This window comes from Chiloscyllium plagiosum, unplaced genomic scaffold, assembly GCF_037043375.1.
Source record: "Chiloscyllium plagiosum isolate Xiang-an unplaced genomic scaffold, Cpla_swu_hap1 HiC_scaffold_36, whole genome shotgun sequence".
Classification (NCBI taxonomy): Eukaryota; Metazoa; Chordata; class Chondrichthyes; order Orectolobiformes; family Hemiscylliidae; genus Chiloscyllium; species Chiloscyllium plagiosum.
In genome coordinates this window covers 12,747,798-12,770,987 of record NW_028270174.1, presented here as the reverse complement: position 1 = coordinate 12,770,987, position 23,190 = coordinate 12,747,798, and the positions used below count along the sequence as shown (strand labels likewise).

At 44.1% G+C, this 23,190-nt stretch overlaps 1 protein-coding gene across 2 annotated transcripts in view; it reads left to right on the top strand.

The window, feature by feature from the left end:
• Window positions 1-23,190, top strand: part of tbck (TBC1 domain containing kinase) — a 202,672-nt gene that overhangs the window by 18,954 nt on the left and 160,528 nt on the right. For both annotated transcript variants that reach the window (XM_043674337.2, XM_043674336.2), the window contains exons 2-5: window positions 3,045-3,266; window positions 7,453-7,525; window positions 17,967-18,081; window positions 21,415-21,488. In XM_043674337.2, the coding sequence (XP_043530272.2) occupies window positions 3,074-3,266; window positions 7,453-7,525; window positions 17,967-18,081; window positions 21,415-21,488 (455 nt within the window). In that variant the 5' untranslated portion in view covers window positions 3,045-3,073. The remainder of the gene's footprint in view (window positions 1-3,044; window positions 3,267-7,452; window positions 7,526-17,966; window positions 18,082-21,414; window positions 21,489-23,190) is intronic.

The window sequence follows — 23,190 nt, the reverse complement described above, 5'->3', positions numbered from 1 at the left end:
AGGAAACTGGTGAAATCCGAGTTCATCCCTTGTGGTTGGAGGGTTCCTAGCCGGAAGATGAGGCGTTCTTCCTCCAACCGTCGTTTTGTTGTGGTCTGACGATGGAGGAGTCCAAAGACCTGCATATCCTTGGTGGAGTGGGAGGGGGAATTGAAATGTTGAGCTACAGGGTGGTTGGGTTGGTTGATCCGGGTGTCCCAGAGGTGTTCTCTGAAACGCTCCGCCTGTCTCCCCAATATAGAGGAGACCACATCGGGTGCAGAGGATGCAATAGATGATATGTGTGGAGGTGCAGGTGAATCTGTGGCGGATATGGAAGTTTCCTTTGGGGCCTTGGAGGGAGGTGAGGGGGGAGGTGTGGGCGCAAGTCTTGCACCTCCTGCGGTTGCAGGGGAAGGTGCCGGGAGTGGAGGTTGGGTTGGTGGGGGGTGTGGATCTGACGAGGGAGTCACGGAGGGAGTGGTCTTTACGGAATGCTGATAGGGGAGGGGAGGGAAATATATCCTTGGTGGTGGGGTCCGTTTGGAGGTAGCGGAAATGACGGCGGATGATGCGCTGTACATGGAGATTGGTGGGGTGGTAGGTGAGGACCAGTGGGGTTCTGTCCTGGTGGCGGTTGGAGGGGCGGGGTTCAAGGGCGGAGGAGCGGGAAGTGGAAGAGATGCGATGGAGGGCATCGTCGACCACGTCGGGGGGGAAATTGCGGTCCTTGAAGAAGGAGGCCATCTGTGTTGTACGTATTTTGAACTGGTCCTCCTGGGAGCAGATGCGGCGGAGTCGAAGGAATTGGGAGAATGGGATGGCGTTTTTACAGGGGGCAGGATGGGAGGAGGTGTAGTCCAGGTAGCTGTGGGAGTCGGTCGGTTTGTAGTAGATGTCCGTGTTGATTCAGTCGCCTGAGATGGAAATAGAAAGGTCGAGGAAGCGGAGGGAGGAATCTGAGACTGTCCAGGTGAATTTGAGGTCGGGGTGGAAGGTGTTGGTGAAGTGGATGAACTGTTCAACTTCCTCGTGGGAGCACGAGGCGGCGCCGATACAGATAAATGAGGCAGCCAATTCACATGCACCCAACTTCATTGAACAACAAGACAAATAATCTCTCTCATGCTACTGTTGATTAAGTGTAAGCTCAGCTGCTATTTTCCCAATAGTACCACATCAATGTGATTCAAGGGTTTCCTAGTCACTAGGTGAGTGTGTCACTGCAGCTGCTGAAGTGGAAGTGTGTGTGACCATGTGGAAAAATACAATGCACAATAGAGCTGTTGGCAGTCAAATCACTGATATCAAGACTTACTTTCAAAGATTAGGGCAGTGCCAACGCTCTCTAGTTCTCTAATGGTGGCAAAAATGCTTTCAAAATATTTGATAACATTACCAAAAATGCTTTGAAATATTTAAAAGGTACAAGTGCATCAAAAGAAAGCTACTGTAGGATACGGTTGAAGTTATATAGTATCAGTTTGAGGCAAGTTATTCAGCTCTTCTCTCCCCAAGGGTCTGACCACTATCTATTGCCATGAGTTGCATGTGGTGGAATACTGTGGATGAGTGCAGCTCCAACTACACTCCATCAACTCTGCATCATCCTGGACAAAACAGTCATAAGGCATAGGAGCAGAAATTAGGCCATTCAGCCCAATGAGTCTGCTCTGCCATTATTTCATGGCTCAACCCCATTCTCCCGCTTTCTCCCTGTAACCCTTGATCCCCCTAATACTCAAGGACCTATCTATCTCAGTCTTAAGTATACTCAATGACCTGGCCTCCAAGGCTTTCTTAAGCAGTGAATTCCATAGATTCACCACTCTCTGGCTGAAGAGGTCCACTTGATTGGCACCCTACCCGCCACTTTAAGCACTCTCTGTGCACAGCAGCAGCACTGTGCATCATTTACAAGATGCACTCTAGTAATACACCATGGGTCCTTCAACAGCACCTTTTACACATGCTTTCTAAACTCCTAGACAATGACGAGGGAGGGAAACATCCTCGCTGCAATTCCCAGCAACCACCCCAACCCCACCCTACCATGCCACACATCATCCTGACTTGGAACTATCCTTCACTGTCCCTGGGTCACAACCTGGAACTGCCTTCCTAACAGCAGTGTGGTTATATCTATCATCCATGGACTGTAGCAGCTCAGAAAGATGACTTACCACCACTTTCTCAAACCCAATTGAGAATAAAGTTAAAAATCACACAACACCAGGTTATAGTCCAACAGGTTTAATTGGAAGCACACTAGCTTTCGGAGCGACGCTCACCTGATGAAGGAGCATCGCTCCGAAAGCTAGTGTGCTTCCAATTAAACCTGTTGGACTATAACCTGGTGTTGTGTGATTTTTAACTTTGTACACCCCAGTCCAACACCGGCATCCCCAAATCATGACAATTGAGAATAGGCAATGATGCCCAAATCCTGTGAATGAATATTAAAATAAAGTGACTATCTCTATTGTGCTTGAATTCAGCTCCCATCTCACTCTCATTTCTTTGCATTTAGGTTAGCCATTGAGTGTTTTTGTACAGTTTTATAAGCAATAATTTGCAAATACTTTGACAAACGGTGTTTGAAAATGCTGTGGTAACTTGCAATTTTTGGTTTCTATAATTATAAAAACAAATTTTTGATCACATTTATTTAATGGTTTGCTAGTTCCTCAATGTAAATTGCAGGTGTCTGGATATAGGAGCATAGGAACGTGAGTAGATCATTGGGCCTCTCAAGATTGTTTCACTGTTCAGTTGGATCATGATTGCTCTGTAACTCGACTGTATTTACCTACCATTGTTTCGTATCCTTACTCAAAAATCTATCAGTCTCAGTCTTGATGGTTTTAATTCACCCCTTTTTTAGGTCGAGGTTGTGGCCATTTACTGTTTAGCATTTGTGTATACAAAAGTAATGTCTCTTTAAGCTTTTTGTTCACCCAAAGGAGGTTCACTTTACTGTTTTGGCCGTCTTAGCTACTTGAAATGGCAGCTTTCATCCCACACTTCCCTGAATGTTTTGTGTATTCCTTTCTTTTTCTGCTCAGATTTGCAATGACACTGAATTGAGAGGAAAATGTTCCCGCTAAAAGACGCCCAGCTTGGAGCCTTCACTTTTTTTGCCTCAGCACTTCCACACGACGTGTGCGGCAGCAATGGGCTTCCGCTCACCCCAAACTCCATCAGGATTCTGGGACGATTCCAAATCCTCAAGGCCATCTCACATCCCCGGCTCTGCCAATACGTGGACATGTTGCGTGGCAAACATGGTGAGCTCTTTCTTGTACAGTGCATTCAGTGCTGATCTCCTGCATCCTTGAATCATGATCTTTGCAAGACATTTGGAGATAGATGAAAGAAAGACATAACATTAAAGTAACTAATTCTCAGTTAGATCCATGTCCTCCCAGTTGATGTGTGAGTATGTACTATTTTGTTACGTGACTACTTTTTTGATATTGGCATATTTGGACAATGCTCAATGTTGATAGAAGTTTTGTACCCACTGTAAAAAGAATACACATGAATAGGTATATCAGTGTTTACCCTTCTGTTTCATACAATTTTTAAATGTTTGGTGAGCCAAATAAATAAATTGTCAAAATCCAGACATGTTGCCTTGCACATCAACTATGAATTGTACACACCAGTAACCAGAGACTGCAAATCAAAGAGTAGTAATCCAAGTCAGAACTCTGATGTGAAGAATACAACAATGCCTTATTTGAATACGCCAAACAAATGCTACGAATACACCAAACTGAAAGAAGAAGGTAGTCATGATTTAAGTAACTTGCAGATTTCAGATGAAGAAACAGTTCTTGAGTATTAACTCAAAACATCTAAATGCTGGGAAATGCACTTCTTTCAATTTGACATCAAGTGCCTCGTGTGAATCTTAGTGCAGAGAAATCAAATCAAAGTGTTGCAGTGTCTGAATTTAGAACTGCTCAACTTGGGAAGATCTAAAATGTGGCACAATCTTCAGGCTGTTGAGGGTGCTGGACCTTAAAGTGCCTGTAATTTAAATTTCTCGTGAAGTTTAAATGAACAATCTTTCTTCACTTTGTATATGTTTGACATGAGCAATCAGACTTAGCAGTAGCTCAGAATGGGATGTTGTAATGTTGTGCCATTACATTATGTTGCATAAGGGGTATTCCCTCTGTTCCAGGTGTTAAACTGAAGCTAAAACACATTATTCCTCTGAGAGGCCATCACCTTGGATAAGATGATGCATGCATCAGAGAGTTACTGTTGTCCTTGGTTCCATTGCTTATTGCTACCAATCCTAGATAGGCCGAAGTGTTAATGTGAGCCACCAATGACTGAATAAATTAGCATTGCATTCTCAGTTTGTCAAAACATTACCATTCTGAGGAAACAACACCGGGTATCATTCAACATTTTTACTACAGTGCTGTCTTAAAACTGTAATATTTTGAAAAATCAACCAGAGATGCGCGTTGTAACTGTGAAATTTGAAATAGACTGTATTCCATTTCTGTTGAAGCCTCAAGATCTGTTAAAGCATTCTGTACATTCAATTGTGGTAGGAAATGTAAAACCAAACCATTTTGTAAGTTCTGTCGTATGGAATGAAGTTATGCTAATTCTTTATAAATCACTTATTGACCATATAAATACAGTGGCTACAAGACCAGGTCAGAATGCGGGTGTGAATCCAGCCATGGCACATGGTGGAATTTGAATGTAGTAAAAATTTGATATTAAGAGTCTATTGATCACCATGAATCCATTGTCAATTGTTGGAAAAACACATCTAGTTCACTAGTGTCCTTTGGGGAAGAAAACTGCCATCCCTACTTGGTCTGATCTACATGTGACTCCAGACACACAGCAATGTAGCTGACTCTTAACTGCCCACTGGGCAATTAGGAATGGGCAATAAATGCTGGCCTGACCAGTGACGCCCACATCCCATTAATGAATAAAAATAAAGAAGCTAGGAATCCAGCAGCAACGAACTCACCTTCTGATTCCTGTATGCTGATCCATCATCATCAAAGCATATATCGGGAGTGTGTTGGAATACTCCCCACATGTTTGTATGAGTGCAGTTCTCGAGAAGCTTGACACCATTCACGACAAAGCAGATTGCATGATGGGCATCACAACAGCAAACATTCACTCCCTCCAATACTGATGCTAATGTGCGGCAGTATGCGCCATTTATCTCCAAGATGCACTGGAACTCCCCACCTAATGGCATTGTTAGTAATAACATCAAATGGACTGCAGCAGTTCAAGAAGGCAGGTCACCATCTCCTTCTCAAAGGCAACTCTGAATGGGCAAAAGATGTTGGCCGAGCCAGCAATACCCATATTCCGTGAATGACTAAAGTCTAAACACTGAGTTTTATTTAAAAACAGAGGGCATTATACCCACTTCTTGGCACCAAGATTTAGGAAGGATGTAAAGGCCTTTGAAAAAGTGCAGAGGGACAATTTAGCAGAATAACACAAGAGATGAAAAGTTTTATTTGCAAAGACGTTGGAAGCTAGTTTTGTCCTTCTTTGAGCAAAGATGGTTAAGGGATGATTTTATTTTGAAGTCTTGAAAAAGTGAAAGATCTTGACAGTGCATTAGCCAAAACAATCGCTGATTTAGGATAACTAGCAAAAGGGACAGTAGGAGATGACATGAAGATTAGACTAAGATATTAGGTTGTGGAAACCTCCCTGAAAACATGGTGCAAGCAGATGTAGTAACAACTTTCAAAAGGGGATTGGAGAATTAATTGGAAAGGAATAACTTGTAGGGTTATGGAGCAAGAGTGAGGAAATTGGACAAAATTGATAACTCTACCAAAGAGCTGACATTGGGCTGAATAGTCTCCTTCCACAATTTAATAATTCAGCAATTCTATTGTATGATTGCAAGGCTGTATGATTCTAACCACATTTGAAAGAGAGAGCCTGGAGGTTGCTGAGCCAATTATAGTGTTATTGCAGTGTTGTTGCCAGTAATGTACTGCAAAATTGGATGATATTTAAACCAGTGAACAGATGCTGGATTTAAATTTATGAGGCATGTGGTAAGCATTAGTTGAACAATACAATATTTCTGATTGTATACATGGACATGAATACCAAGATAACGAGGTGGATGCCATGATTTCAGGTGCCAAACCACTAAGGCACAGCATTCTATCGATGGATTGGTTTCTAACTTGTGGCATATAATTTAAAAGTGAAGATGGAACTGGGAGAAGGGAGGGATCTAAAGGGGGAGACGTTTGTGTTTAGCATCTGGTTGTGCTTGAACATTCCAGGCTTCTAAACTAATCTCATGATGGTTCTCTTTAGCTTCCATTTCTCAATGTCCAAGGGGGATTCCTGATACAAACTAAAGGTCCCAGTTTCAGTCCATTGTTAGTGCCAGGTGATCTGGTTTGAACTAAGTCAACAGGTGAAGAACTGGCCAAAATACCCTCAAGGGAAAATAGTTATTTAGAGGTCTTACTCCTGGCCATTGCCTTGTAACTTCTGTTGGGAAATGCTCCTGCGGTAACATTGGGTAAATGCAGAATATTCCTGGCTCCCCTCCCTCTCTCTGCAAACATATGGGATCACCACTACCTCCAGCTTCTCTCCAAGTCAGTGACGACACGATGGACAGAATGGCCATGTTATTTTGTGAATACCTACCATTCTTCTTTGGAGTTATATCACTGTTCCCTCACTTTCAATGAGACAAAATCCTGGAGTCCCGTACCTGAATAAAATTGTGGGTGTGCCATCGCTGCATGACTACAGCGGTTCACGAGGCTGACTCACCACCCCCCCCCCCTTGTGGGAACTTGGAAATGTGCAACTAACTCTGGCCTGGCCAATGACAGTCGCATCCCATCAACATTTTTTTGTAAAAAGAACTATCCAGCCATTCCATTTGAACAACTCTCCACAGTAACTCCATGGCCAGCCATAAAAATTGATCAGTTAGACAGGGGTTCCTTGATTTTCTGACCACGAAAGAATCAGTCTCTTTAGGAGAGGTGGGGTGGAAGAGTGAGGAAGTTGAGCTGAGTGGGAGAATTCTAATATTGTTAGTTTGTGATGTGTTTGCATGCACATTTCTCACCTTTGTGCTCTCCTACATGGGCGATACTGCGCACAGGACCGTACAAGTTTCAAAGTTTGTAACATGAGTTCATTGGATTTCCTAAAACGATCTATACACAGTTACAATCAGTATAAACATGATGGGTCTTTAATATGTCAGACACCCAGTAAGAATGGATGTTGCCAACCTCAGATATTCTGGCATTTTGTTTTTCTTCCTTTCTTGTTACTGAATAAAAAGGTATCACGGTTTAATTACCTGGGGCTTAGCATCGTGTAAATCTTTTAAAAGTAAATGTTAAACAACTTGGTAACAGTTTCCACAACTATGTTCCACATCTTGGGATCCTGTTCTTTCTTCTTGTACAGAAAGGCTGGTGGTCGTTACAGAGCATTATGAGAGAGGTCTGGAAGAGCTATTAAAGGAAGGAAAGCCAACCAGGTAACATTTTAAAACACTATATACTGTTTAGTTCATAGAGATATACAGCATGGAAACAGACCCTCTTACAATGAAACTTCTCCCGTTGCACCCAGCAGCATAATTGATCAAATTAATATTGATAGATGACCCTTCAGAAAAATCTGAGAATCGCTTTTATTGAGTAAGCTTGTATTCAATGTATCCTTCATGTGAATCAATTAATACACATTGTGCATCAGTTAAAAGTCTGGTCCAATCAGCCCCATTAAATTTCCTGGAGCTTTTGCACTGCAACTTGCTGCACTGGGGTGATCTTAAGATCTTCAGGGCATCCTGGGGAACAAGGCCAGTATCTGCAAATGTGCCGAATCAATGAAATTGAAGTTTTGTTAATAAGTAGCCCAGAATCTGAGCCAGGAGACAATTTAAACCAGTGAATCCAATAATTTTCACAATGTATTATTATTTGAAAATTTTTGTTTTAAAGTAGGGGAAGGATGGATTTGGGCTGTCAGTTCTGTGATGATCTGACTCTTTCAACAAGTTGTAAATTAACTTTGAACAGTGAGCTAAAGACAGCATCTCCAAAAATGTGATTTTAGCTAAATGACAAGTAAATTCCCCCCAGAGTGATAATTGCCAAAGTATTTGCTGACTTGAGGTTTACAACATGGAGGCTGGAGGGAGAGAGGGGTGGAATAGCCCAGAAGCAAAGATATTCAGTAGATGTGAAGCTGGGAAAACGCAGCAGCTCAGACAGCATCTGAGGAGCAGGTAAGTCAACATTTCATGCTGAAACATTTCGTACTTTCCTGCACCTCGGAGCCTGTCTGACTCGCTGTGCTTTTCCAACTTCACATCTACTGACTGACTTCCAGCATCTGCAGTCCTTACAGTCTCCAAGCAGATGTATTCAGTCAGAAACTGCTTCAGTCGAAGAGAAGAGGTCATTAACAGCAGAGGCGCTGTTGCATGCATTTCCATCAGTCAGGACTTTGGAGAAGTCACATCTTGCTTAGAAGAAAAGTCTGGAAGCAGAAGATTGTTGAGGTGTTAGAGGAGGAGGACTACAAGGCTGTTGAAGATATGAATTTAAGGAACCGATGTTCAGAAATAATAATGAACTATGTTAGCATCTTGTTTAAGAGACTTGTGAAGAAACGTGAACTGAGAAAAATAGCATTGAGCGAATGCATAGAAATTCACCAAAAAGCAATAGATTACAGCAGGCCAGCTGAACAGAAGTATTAGTGTGAGACAGGCAGATCCTTCATTAAAGTCCTTGTAGACCACATCAAATGCATCACCCTCATCAACACCCCAAGCTATCTCCTCAAAATATTAGATCAAATTTGTCAACACATTTTTCCCTTAACAGCTCACTGTTTCCTTCTCAAGGGCAACTAGGGGTGGGCAATAAATCCTGGCCAGCCAGCAGCACCTGCATCTCATAAATATATATAGTTTTTAAAAGTTGCGTTCAGATGGTGAGTGCAAGTGGTTGTTTCCCAGTGTGTTAGTGTAGTCAGTTATTCTGGGTTTGACACACTGTGTGAAGCCTATTACTTCAGGATGGTCCAGATTGAGAAGTGTTTATTTTGGCTGCATTTGGCGTTCAGGTTGTGGGAGAAGAGCAATCATCTGAGATCTATTCCGAAGGCGGATTGGACCCACATCACTGTGACTTCCTTCTATCATTTGTCAGGCAAGGAGGCAGATCCTGGATTATTCTCAGGTGGAACAGGATAGAATCCTGTGCTGTGGGCAGCAATCTGATTCCCACTGGCCCTCCAATCAACTGCCCCGTCTCACCCCATCTTCTGAGATGCACGCTGTAGTCTGGAGCTAAGGATACTGGTGGGAGACGTTCCAATCCTTTCTCCTCTGCAGCTGACCTGACCGGGGGCTTCTCACCCGCTGTTAATATCTGCCATCGGTGTGCATTGCAGTGATTTACAGCCAAATACTCGATCTGTTTGGTTCATTATGAACACATTGGGTATCACATCCTGAAGTGTGACTTGAATCCAGAGTTCCTGGCTCCAAGGCAAAGATGGTACCCATCGCATCCCAAGAGCTTGCTCCATTGGAGTTAGAGTGTGGATCTGACCAACTGAACTACAACTGAAATGGGAAGCTACCCAAGTCTGTAGCGTCAGTGGGGAATCACATTCATAGCTCTGGTTCATTTCCCCTCCCCCACCTTTTCCCAGTCTCAAGCCTCCAACTCAGCACCGCCCTCTTGACCGGTCCATCTTCCTTCCCACCTACCCACTCCACCCTCCTGTCTGACCTTTTACCTTTCCTCCCCACCTTCATCTACCTATCACATTCATAGCTACCTGCCCCTCCCATTTATCTCTCAGCCTCCCTGGGCCCACGGGACTTATTCCTGATGAAGGGCTTATACCCAAAACCTCAATTTTCCTGCTCCTCGGATGCTACCTGATCTGCTGTGCTTTTCCAGCACTACAATCTTGACTCTGATCTCCAGCACCTGCAGTCCTCACTTTCTCCTGCTATCAAATTGGTCCAGCTGATTGATTTTAAGGTGATTCTAATGCAACTAACTGGCTAGGGTTTTTGGGCGCTTGTGGTGTCGTGGTAGTGTCCCTACCTCTTAATCAAGAAACCTAGGTTCAAGTCCTGCCTGATCCAGCGGTGTGTAATAGCAACTCTGAACATTTTCATTAGAAAATTACAAACTGATGGACTACTATGTCTTTTCCAGTCCTGTACAAGGTCGAAGGAAACATTCCTCAGGGTTATTAGAGAACGGAGCAACTTTCTAAACTTAGAGGCAGATTTTATGAAGGGGACAGCTGATTCAACCTTGTCAGTTTTTACATTTAATCCTCCCAGATACTGTGACGTCTGCTTGTGATCACATTATCTGTTGCATACGATGTACAGAATAATGTTATCGTAATAATGGGTTGAAGGAAGAGGCAAATGAAATAAAATCAAAGAACTGGGACTCTGACATAAAATCAGAAAATGCTGGAGCAGCTAGGTAAGTCTGACATTGTCTGTGGAGAGAAAAACAGTTAATATTTTGAGTCTAGTGATTCATTTATTCATTCATTTGAAACATTAACTCTGTTTTTCTCTCTATAAGTGCTGCCAGACCTGCTGAGTTTATCCAGCACTCTGATTTTGAAATGTGTCTCAGTTTCTCTCAGACACGCATTATGCAAAGACCTGAAATTTGTCTCTTGACTCTTTACAAAGCTTCAATCTTGCTATTTGTTATTAGAGCTTGGCAATTAACCATGTAGCTGTTCAACTGTGTATTCACACTCCATCTGCTGGTAAAACCATGTAACTGCAGTAGTGACAGGAATTAAAATGGTGCATGAAACAGTTTGGAGCCAGAGAAGTGTTGGACCAAACTCCAAAGTGATGGACATTCCATGGAAGGATACGGAAAACTTTTCATCGAGGAAATGTGTGCAGCTAAATATATATCTGTTACCTTCAGTTGTGAAATGTTCTAGGTGGTGTGGAGAAACTGATAGAACAGCAAAATCATATGTAGTGAAATGACATGGCTTTAATATGAGATTACTTACAGTGTGGAAACAGGCCCTTCGGCCCAACAAGTCCACACCGACCCGCCGAAGCGCAACCCACCCATACCCCTACATTTACCCCTTACCTAACACTACGGGCAATTTAGCATGGCCAATTCACCTGACCTGCACATCTTTGGATTGTGGGAGGAAACCGGAGCACCCGGAGGAAACCCACGCAGACACGGGGAGAACGTGCAAACTCCACACAGTCAGTCGCCGGAGGCGGGAATTGAACCCGGATCTCTGGCGCTGTGAGGCAGCAGTGCTAACCACTGTGCCACCGTGCCGCCCACATATCAGCAATGGAAATGTGTTGCTGGAAAAGCGCAGCAGGTCAGGCAGCATCCAGGGAACAGGAGAATCGACGTTTCGGGCATAAGCCCTTCTTCAGGAATCGTCGAAACGTCGATTCTCCTGTTCCCTGGATGCTGCCTGACCTGCGCTTTTCCAGCAACACATTTCCAGCTCTGATCTCCAGCATCTGCAGACCTCACTTTCTCCTTTAATATCAGCAATGCCCTGCCAAGTTTGAAATAATATTTCTCCATCTGATGCTTGCCTTCATTGCTCGGACCTTTGAGTACAGGAGTTGAAATGTCATGTTGAGGTTATTCAGGACGTTGGTGAGGCCTGTTATAAAGTCATAAAGTTATAGAGTCATACAGGAGGGAAACAGAGCCTTCAGTCCAATTTATCCAAGCTGACTATAATTCCAAGCTAAACTGGTCCCACCTACCTACTTCTGGCTCATATGTCTCCAAACCTTTCCGATTAGAGCTAGAGAGGGTAAATTCAGAACAGAAATGCGGAGACATTTCTTCAGCCAGAGAGTGGTGGGCCTGTGGAATTCATTGCCGCAGAGTGCAGTGGAGGCTGGGACGCTAAATGGTTTCAAGGCAGAAATTGATATATTCTTGATGTCACAAGGAATTAAGGGCTACGGGGAGAATGCTGGTAAGTGGAGTTGAAATGGCCATCAGCCATGATTAAATGGTGGAGTGGACTCGATGGGCCGAATGGCCTTACTTCCACTCCTATGTCTTATGGTCTTATTCATGTACATACCTAAGTATCTTTTAAACATTCCACATCCAAACCTCCCTCTGTGTAAAACATTTGCCCCTCGTGTCTTTTCTGGGATACTGTGTGCAGGTCTGGTCATTATAGGAAGGATGTTATTAAACTGGAGAGGGTTCAGAAAAAAGTTACCAGGATGTAGGTGGGAATGGAGGGTTTGAGATTTAAAAATAGTCTGAAGGGACTCGGCAAGATGGCAGCAATTCAGTAGAACTGCTCTGGATGGCTCTGCCTAACACCCAAGGCAAATAGATGTTTTTTACCATCCCTGGCCAACCTATGTGGTGGAATTGTTAATTTAAAAACTTGAAGAACACATATTTGTTGACAATTTGGAGTGGGAAGGATGCCAAAAGGAAAAGGAGTGAGCAAACAGCAGCAAGGAGGACACTCCCCTGCAGCACCGGGCACACCAGAGGTTGCAGCAGCCTCTCCTGAAACCCCGGGGGACCTGACGGACTCACTGGAATTGGCGGCAGTGATGGCGAGACTTACCATGGAGGTTGAGGCTGCGATCGAGGAGATCCGTGCCCAGGTCTAACCCATTGCGTCCATGCTGCAGGGACCTCCAGGGCCTCTGGGAGCAGATGGAGGAGGTGGAGGCTCGAACCATGGCCTCTGAAGTGGCGATCGAGTCCTCATCCGGACGGATCCAGGTACTGGAGCAGGAAGCATGGGCCTTGCGAGATCAGGTCAACGACCTCGCAAATCGAGGTTGGTGGACAAATCTGCAGATTCTCAGCCTCTTAGAGGGTGAAGAAGGTGGGCAGCCGGTTAGGTCCTTTGATCACTGGCTGCCGCAGTTCCTCGGTCTTCAAATCGAGTCTAGCCGGCTGGACATTGAAAGGGCCTATTGGGTGGCGGTGCACAGGATCGGGCTGGTATAGTGTTCCCACCCGGTCCTAGTGCACTTCCTCACATACAGGAACAAGCAAAGAAGCTTCTGGATCACTGGGGTAAGATCCATAGGCACTGCTGCACAAGGGGTCAAAAATCATGTGTTTCCAGGATTTCTCAGCAGGTGTAATTTAAAAGAGGAAGTCCTTTTGATGAAGTTAAAAAGAGGCTGAGGAACCTGGGCATCCAGTGCTCCATGAGGTACCCCGCAGTGCCTCGTATCTGCCACAAGGACTGAACTTATACGTTTGACTCAGCAGGTAAAGCCAAGAACTTTGTGCACACTTTAAAATAGAAAAGTTGGTCTGAAGAATATGGTTAATGATCATCCTCTTTTCCTTCTTTCCCTGTGTTTTCCCTTTCCCCTTTATTTTCTCTTTCCCTAATAATTAAAAAAAAACATCTTGGAACATGTTGTTCCTATTATATTTTTATAACTGGATTTTATCATGGGAAAGTTTGTGGGTGTCTGTTGTTGTTTTCCCTTTTTTAGTTCTTTTTCTCTTTTAGTCATAAGTAGGGGTGACATGGAGCTGGGAATGGGTGGAGTGCTTATCCTGACTTTGTCTTCTTTTGTTGACTTAAGGATCATCTCCTTGTCTATTTACTTTTTTTAACCTAAGTCTGGGCCTGAAGGAGTTGTGCAAGCGGGGATGTGTAGGGTGAGCGCCCCTATGGGCAGAGGGGAGAGTCTCCTGTTCAAGGTTTTATAGTTGGTCTTTGTAGTTTTTTGGTAGCAGCAATAGTTGTTTGTAGTTATGATAGTAGTTTTTTTATACACAATTCTGCAATTCTTGAGTCTTCTTTTACTTATGTTCGGCACATTGCAAGCAGGGTTCTCCCTTCCGGGGGTTCAAGGGTGTCTGAAAGGGGATATGGCTAAATGTCTTTTTAAATGGTGCACCTGGAACATCAAGGAGGTCATTTGTCTGTCCTTTGTGTGCGATTGGGTAGGTAATGATCTGTGCTCAATATGGCTGGATGTCAAGGCCCCCCCCCTGGGAAAAGTGTCCTCATATTAACCTGTTCATGGATAAGATGAGGACAGTTATGGACCACTGCCGGACCCCGATGGTTATTAGTACGGTCAAGGCATGGAGGGCAATGCATCAGAGTGAGGGTTGCTTATCCACTCACCACTCGACACTCACTCCCATAGTTGGTATGCCAGGATTCCGACCAGGGATGATGAACTCATGGACAGCGAGAGGAGTTTTCAGTTTGGGAGACTTGAGGGAGAGGGTATGATGTCTTTCAAGCAACTGAGCCGCAAATACGGGCTGCCCAGCAGAGATCTTTTTTGTTAGTGCCCTCTATCGCCTGCTAGGTGGCAGGGCCTGGCAGGATATTAACTGGTAATGTGAGGTCTGGGAGCAAGAGCTGGGAGTGGAGATCTCTTCTGAAACATGGGAGGACACATGGGAGAATGTGCGAAAGATCTCAATCTGTAATAGGACATGCACCATGCAGGTAAAAGTTCTGCACAGTGTTCATTCGGCACCAGATCGTCTGGCGAAATTTAAAAAGGGGCATCTCCAATGTGCCCCAAATGTAAAATAAGTGTAGGTACTCTTACCCATTGCTTCTGGACATGCCACAGGCTCCGTGTTTATTGGAGCGCTGTGGCGGGAGAGATAGGGAGGGTATTGAGGACTGAAGTCAAAGTAGACCCGATATCTCCCCTCTTAGGTCTACCGAATTTACCATCTTTAGACAGGCATGGGGAGAAACTACTTAATGTTCTTGCTTACTGTGCACGGAAGAATACTCTGATGAACTGGGTGTCTGAGAACCCACCAGGTTTGTTGGGATGGTGGGAATTAATTATGGAGCACATTCCCTTGGATTTTTTCACAAATATGGTGCACCAATAGCAGACCTTTTTTATAAGACGAGGCAGCCCTTTTTGAGTTATTTGGTCACACTTCTGTCTGTTATCTTAACTAGGGCGTGCGTTTAACCAGGATGGTTAGGTTTGCTGAGCCCTGGGCCCTGGAGGGAGGACTTCTGAGTTAATACGGGTATATATATACATCGCTCCTGGTTTTTTTTGTTTGGGAGCTTTGTAAAGCATTGTTATTTTGGTGTTCTTGTATGCTCTTTTGTTTTTGCTTTTTATTAGTCACTTATTTATTGGTGTTGTTTTGCACAGTTTTTGGGTTTTTGCATTATAGGGTAGGCTAGTAGTTAGTAGACAGTAGTTGTATTGTAATTTGTGCTTTTTATATTATACTGGTATTTGTTATACTTTCAATAACTTTATATTTTTGGAAAGTTAAAAAACATTTTTTTTTGCTAATAAATATGTTTATTAAAAAAAAGACTGGAAAAGCAAGGTCATTTTTTAATTGAAGCATAGGATGTTGAGGGGTGACCTTCCTGAATTTTATAAAATCGTGAAGGGCTTAGATAAGGTGACTAACAAGGGTCTTTTCTCCAGGATGGGAGAGTTCAAAGCTATAGGGAGGGAGTATTTTTCAGGAGAGAGGAGAATGATTTAAAAACGATACAAGGGACGACCTTTTTACACACAGAGAGGTTCATGTGTGGAATGAGCGACCAGAGGAGGTGCTGGATGCCAGTGCAGTTACAATGTTTAAAATACATTTGGATAAGTTCATGAATAGGAAGGGCTTGGAGGGATATGGGCCGAATATAGGCAGATGGGACTGGTTTAGTTTGGGAACATGGTTGGCATGGGCTGGTTGGATCAAAAAGTCTGTTTCCATGCTGTATAACTCTACAACTGGTTTTATAATGTGGCTTTTAATTTCTCAGTGTCAAAATGGGGTGGTTGAGTGCTTGACACTCTGTATACGAAACAGGGCTGATCATTATCCTGACTTTAAGTTTTATATGCCGTGAGTTTTTTTTCCTGATGTCATGGCTGGTTTATTATTACATCTAGAACCAAAGGATTGGATTGGGGAAATCTGCTTTGTATTTTCCCCAATCATGTAATGCTTCCTGATGCAAATAGTTTTGTATTGGGTATATGTGTCTTTTTTCCATGACGTTCAAGAATTTGAGAAATATTCCAGCTTGGGCAATGGTCAAGCGTTACTACTTCCTACACCAGTGTAAGATTGAGGACCCTGAACCATGTTATCACTCCCTATACAGGCTTCATAGCTCAAGCAAACCCTTGTATCAGTGTGACATTGCCATTTTGTTCATCACTCCGATCTGTGGTCACTTTGGAACACACTAACACTAACACTTTCTCAAATTTTAGGAAGCTTTATGTGGTTGGTCACACCAGAAATGGAGCTGAGATTAACCAGTAAGGCATGGAGAACCAGATAGGATGCAAAGCTTTACTCTGTCATGTCAGGAATCAAATCAAAAGTAAAAAGAAAATCCTGCTCCAATCCACTGCATTGACCTAACCACACAAACAAAAACATGACAGTATACAATTCCTGTGTGTGGAAATACAGAGGGAGTACATGTTACATATAATATCATTTGCCAGGCTGGCGTGCAAAGCTTTCACCATGTTTTGGTTAGTTTAGCAATTTCTGTAGAGCCAATAGTGCAGAAACAGACCGCTCGGCCCAAGATCTTGGTGTTAGAGTTCATACCCAAACAGAGGAAAGTAAGGACTGCAGATGCTGTGGATCAGAGTCGAAGAGTGTGGTGCTGGAAAAGCACAGCCGGTCAGGCAGTATCCGAGGACCAAGAGAATCAATGTTTCGGGCAGAAGCCCTTCATCAGGTGCTTTTTCAGCGCCACACTCTTTGACTTTATACCCTAACAGTCCTCCATTCATCAGTTCTGAAAAAGGGTCACTGGACCCAAAATATTAACTCAGTGTTTTTTCTCTGCAGATGCGGCCAGACCTGCTGAGTTTTTCCAGCAATTTCTGTTTTTGCCTCCATCCATTAATATTGTCTGTTACCATCCTGACAATCCCTCTCTTTGTACACTTCATTGCCATGGGTGTATCAGTATCCACTATGGGATCAACTCTCAGAGTAAATAAATTGACCTTAAACTGTTGGTGACAACTTTATATTCATGCCCCATTGTTCTAGAAGTATCCATAAGTAGACACAGTTTAGTTCATTCCACCCATTAAACGTAACGGCCTATCATTGCCAGTAACTTCTAAAGTAACATTGCAGTTGAAGTAGCTGACAGAAAGATAATTACATCATCTTAAAGTAATTTAAGAGACATTGGGAAGTGAGAGAGACTTCAAGTTAATTATCTTGATAAATTCAGCATCTGTGGTAAAGCAATCTAAATACTTGTCCTGTTACATTGAAGAACCTTAAGTGGTCCTCCCTTGCAGACACTGGAATAAAGCATCATCTCTGCTACAGTCCTGCTGGCAGAGATGGTTGCAACTCCTCCATTTGTTTTTAATTCACTCATGAGACATGTGTATCACTGACTATGCCAGCACTTACTGCCCATTCTCATTGCCCTTGAGAAGGGGTAGTGAGCTACAACTAATGGGCGGCACGGTGGCACAGTGGTTAGCACTGCTGCCTCACAGCGCCAGAGACCCGGGTTCAATTCCCGACTCAGGCGACTGACTGTGTGGAGTTTGCACATTCTCCCCGTGTCTGCGTGGGTTTCCTCCGGGTGCTCCGGTTTCCTCCCACATTCCAAAAATGTGCGGGTCAGGTGAATTGGCCATGCTAAATTGCCCATAGTGTTAGGTTAAAGGGGTAAATGTAAGGGTATGGGTGGGTTGCGCTTCGGCGGGTCGGTGTGGACTTGTTGGGCCGAAGGGCCTGTTTCCACACTGTAAGTAATCTAATCTAAGTAATCTAATCTAATCTAAAAAACTAGGGGTGGGCATTATCCAATGGAAAATTTATAAATTTAACTTAAAAACTGGGGAACTAATATATTTCTGAAAACTACTTTTAACTTTTTCTTCCCTAAATATCTTTCAGTCCTGGAAGGGTGCTCCAAATCGCTTTTGAGGTGTTAGAAGGGCTGGAATACATGAACAAACACAGCATGGTTCATCAAGCACTTGCACCACACAATATTCTTCTGAATTGTGAGGTAAGGGAATTTACTTTTCTCACTTTATATAGAATGTATGAATTCAAAATTTGTCACATATTCAACAGCAGCCGTTAATTTAAAGAAAATGTTTTAAATGCTTGGTAATAGTGACAAGCCACATTTACGAATGTATGTCTGGGGAGGCAATGGCCTTGTGAAATTATTGATGCACTGTTAATCCAGAGACCCAGATAATATTCGAATCCCATCATAGCAGATGGTGGATTGTGAATTCAATTAAAAAAATAAAAAAAAAATATTGATGACCATGACTCCATTGTTGATTGTCAGAAAAACTGATGTGGTTCACTAATGCCTGATGTGGTTCACTAATCCGGTCTCGCCTACACCCGACTCCAGACCCACAGCAATGTGGTTGACCCTTAACTGCCCTCTGGGCAATTAGAGATGGATAATAAATGCTGACCCAGCCAGCGATACCCTCATCCTGTAAATGAGTAAAAAAGAATATATACCTGACGCAATACTGTAATGAAAATAACATTGCAGGATTGCCTATGTCTCAAGGCTGGACTGCAGGTTCTGATGGATCATAGACTAAGGACTAGCTTCCAGGATTGCCCAAAGATTTGTCATATTCTGGATTAGTGGTGCTGGAAGAGCACAGCAGTTCAGGCAGCATCCAAGGAGCAGCAAAATCAACATTTCGGAGACCGCCTTCCCAAGATCCACAAGCCTGACCACCCTGGCCGACCCATTGACTCAGCATGCTCCTGCCCCACTGAACTCATCTCTACCTACCGCGACACTGTCCTATCCCCCCTAGTCCAGGAACTCCCCACATACGTTCGAGACACCACCCACGTCCTCCACCTCCTCCAAGACACCTCCCTCACCTTTATCCAAGGCCCTAAAGGAGCCTTCCACATCCATCAAAGTTTTACCTGCACATCCACTAATATCATTTATTGTATACGTTGCTCCCGATGCGGTCTCCTCTACATTGGGGAGACTGGGCGCCTCCTAGAAGTGCGCTTTAGGGAACATCTCCGGGACACCCGCACCAATCAACCACACCGCCCTGTGGCCCAACATTTCAACTCCCCCTCCCACTCTGCCGAGGACATGGAGGTCCTGGGCCTCCTTCACCGCTGCTCCCTCACCACCAGACGCCTGGAGGAAGAACGCCTCATCTTCCGCCTCGGAACACTTCAACCCCAGGGCATCAATGTGGACTTCAACAGTTTCCTCATTTCCCCTTCCCCCACCTCACCTCAGTTCCAAACTTCCAGCTCAGCACTGTCCCCATGACTTGTCCGGACTTGTCCTACCTGCGCATCTCTTTTTCCACCTATCCACTCCACCCTCTCCTCCCTGATCTATCACCTTCATCCCCTCCCCCACTCACCCATTGTACTCTATGCTACTTTCTCCCCACCCCCACCCTCCTCTAGCTTATCTCTCCACGCTTCAGGCTCTCTGCCTTTATTCCTGATGAAGGGCTTTTGCCCAAAACATCGATTTCGCTGCTCCTTGGATGCTGCATGAACTGCTGTGCTCTTCCAGCACCACTAATCCAGAATTTGGTTTCCAGCATCTGCAGTCATTGTTTTTACCTCAAAGATTTGTCATAGCCCCAGGCTAATAAGCAAGATCCTGTGACTATCTGTAGCTGCTCAGCAGATCTTGGAGTAGCCTAAACTCGAGTAGTTTCTGGAACTATGCAAGGCTGGATAACAGGTCCTACAGTACCCTGACAATTGGTAGTAGGTTCTTCGCTGCTGGGGAGCTACAGATCAGGTCCCAGAATTGCGTGAGACTTAACGATGTGATGTGAAGCAGCCAATGATGGTTAATGAGGTCGGTATGCAAGGTTTGGATGAGTAGCTACTCTCTTCCACATTTTAAAGATAATGGTGTTCTTCAGTTGGATTGTAGCAAATGATGCACACTGTTCCATTGACTGACATCTTCATTTGATGGAGTTCATTTGTTTTTGTGTGAATCTTACTCCTGTGTTCCTGGCAGGTTCTGTACTGAGCCCAGTGAAGGTCTGTGACATACTGAGGCTTAAAGAGGTGTGTTTTGCCCTGGTTTATTTTAGAGAGAGATCTGGAGACAGGTGTCGAGCATTCTATGAGAAGATAAGCAACTTGAGAGGCCTTGGAGTGTCTTTAAATGGTTGGAACAATAGAAGCAGCCTGAGTGAGTGTGGTCAAGCTCCCACAGATCCAGGATTTTAGTTAACTTTCGGCCATTGTTGCTGGGGTCTCAACAGGGTTTGAACGCAGTGAATCTCTCCCAGCTGTTACATACTCTGTCTCTGACATTTGTCTCAGAATTGTCTTTTGGTGTTCTCTATTCCTGGATTGGAGAACTGCATGTGAGACTTTCTGTTTTCTGAATTGGCCTTTTTGTCACAGGTGTGTATATGCAATGTTACTATATTGGAACAGTTACTGTTTAATAGTAAAATAACCTAATTATTAGATTAGATTAGATTAGATTACTTACAGTGTGGAAACAGGCCCTTCGGCCCAACAAGTCCACACTGCCCCGCCGAAGCGCAACCCACCCATACCCCCACATCTACCCCTTACCTAACACTACGGGCAATTTAGCATGGCCAATTCACCTGACCTGCACATCTTTGGACTGTGGGAGGAAACCGGAGCACCCGGAGGAAACCCACCCAGACACGGGGAGAATGTGCAAACTCCACACAGTCAGTCGCCTGAGGCGGGAATTGAACCCGGGTCTTTGGCGCTGTGAGGCAGCAGTGCTAACCACACTGCCACCGTGCCTACCATTATTCTGTTAAATTTTCCAATAGAGTTGTTATTTCCCAAGTTCCTCTTTCTTTTCTTGTATTTTAACTATAATATTTGAATAAATTATGTTTTGCTTAATGTCGAGTAGGTTGACCAATCGAATTGCATCTGGAACACAGCTCCTCGCATTTACTTAAGAAAAAGTTAGAGTCTAGGCTACCTACTTGATATATTTTGAGGGGACCTGGTCTGGTCCATAACAGGTTGAAAGACTGAATAAGCAGCTTTGATTCCCTGTGAGAGAAAAGACAGACTTAGAGGTGTGTTATATTTCTCTGCTGTTCTACACTGCACGGGATAAACATTAGTGTATGATATAATGCAGAAAGCAATGTCAGTCAATAGTGTTGAATAATTCCATGTCATAAATGGGATGACCTGATTGATCCCGAGTCATATCCAACAATAGGCAGCTTATAAGACAAGTGGGAAGAGTGAGTGCTTTAGTTTCTTCTGAATTCAGAGATGCTCTGACTTGTATTCCTGGCAAAGCCACTTCATTTTAACATATTTGTACTTTTTTTTTAAATGATAACAGGGTCATGTTAAGTTGGCGAAGTTTGGACTGTATCACATGACTGGTCACAATGCTGATGTTGACTTCCCTATTGGGTAAGAATCCAACTAGAAATCAGAAGGATTTGAACGTGACTGCTGTTATGAGTATGTCTGTATTTGGGGCAGTTGGTATGAATTTTTATTTCTTTGCTTTTTGAAAATGGGAAGAATTAAGGCAGTTCGATTCTGAAGGTTGTGGAGTCAAGAATCCCTTTGCTGAATTGAACCCAGGCTGACAGTCCAGTGCAATACTCAGGGTGGGCTGCAATGTCCAAGACATCGTCTTTTGGTCAAGACATCTAACCACGACTCCACCTCCCTTCTCCCATAGAAGGAAAAGATCTCATAATGCTATTTCAAGGAAGTGCAGGTGAATTCTCTCCAGCATCATGACCAATAGAGATCCCTGTCAAAAAGTGTGCTGCTGGAAAAGCACAGCCAGTCAGGCAGCATCCAAGGAGTAGGAGAGTCAATGTTTTGAGCATGAGCTCTTCATCAGGAATGAGGGACGGCCTAAGGGGGCTGAGATATAAATAGGGGGGAGGGGGAGGTGGAGGTGTACCTGGGAATGCGATAGGTAGATGAAGATTGGGGGGTGATGGTGATAGGTTGGAATGGATAGATGGGAAGGAAGATGAACAGATAGGACAGTTTAAGAGTGCGGTGCCAAGTTGGAAGGTTGGATCTGGGGTTAGGTGGGGAGAGGGGAAATGAGGAAACTGGTGAAATTGACCCCCATTGACCCTGTATGGTTGAAGGGTCCCAAGGCAGAAGATGAGATGTTCTTCCTTCAGGCATTGGGTGGCTAGAGGTCCAGGACACAATAGATGACGTGTTTGGAAGTACAGGTCTGTCAGCCATGGACCTCCACAAATGTCATCTACTGTGTCCATTGCCCTTGATGTGTTCTCCTCTACATTGGGGAGACAGGATGCCAACTTGTGGAATGTTTCAGAATACATCTCTAGGACACACACACTAAACAACCCCACTGGCCTGTGACCAACACTTTAACTCCACATCCCACTCCACCAAGGACATGCCAGTACTGGGCCTCCTCCACCACTAAACTCTAGCCACCCAACATCTCATTACTCCTTTCCCTACTTTATCCAAGATCCAACCTTCCAACTCAGCCGCACCCTTTTGAACTGTCCCACCTGTCCATTCCCACCTATCTGCTCCACCCTCCGCTCCGACCTATCACTATCACCCCTCACCTTCATCTATCTATTGCATTCCCAACTACCTACCCACCAGCATCCATCCCTCTCACACCCATTTATCTCTCAGCCCCCTTGGGCCACCCCCTCATTCCTGGTGAAGAACTCATGTTTAAACATCATCTCTCCTGCTCCTCAATGCTGCCTGACCGGCTTTTCCAGCACCACACCTTTTGACTCTGATCTCTAGCATCTGCAATCCTCACTTTCTCCCAATAGAGATCCTTCTAAACTGGTCAGACCAAATCTTCCAGTGGCAACTTGACAAATGCCCATATGCTTGGGAACTACCGAGAAAGTTTGAACCCAGTGAGCCAAGATATACTGGCTCAACTCCTCCAAGGATGACTCCAACACTGACCTGAGCATCAGGGAACCTGCTGAGGATATCTGCTGTTGGATTCTCCAGTTGTTAATCATGGAACCAGTACCTTCATTGACAATGATGAACAGCAGGAACTGTACTGAACAGGAAATGTCTTTTTCAAATGTAAACTTGAGAATAAAACACCTATTTCTCTTCCCACTCCCAC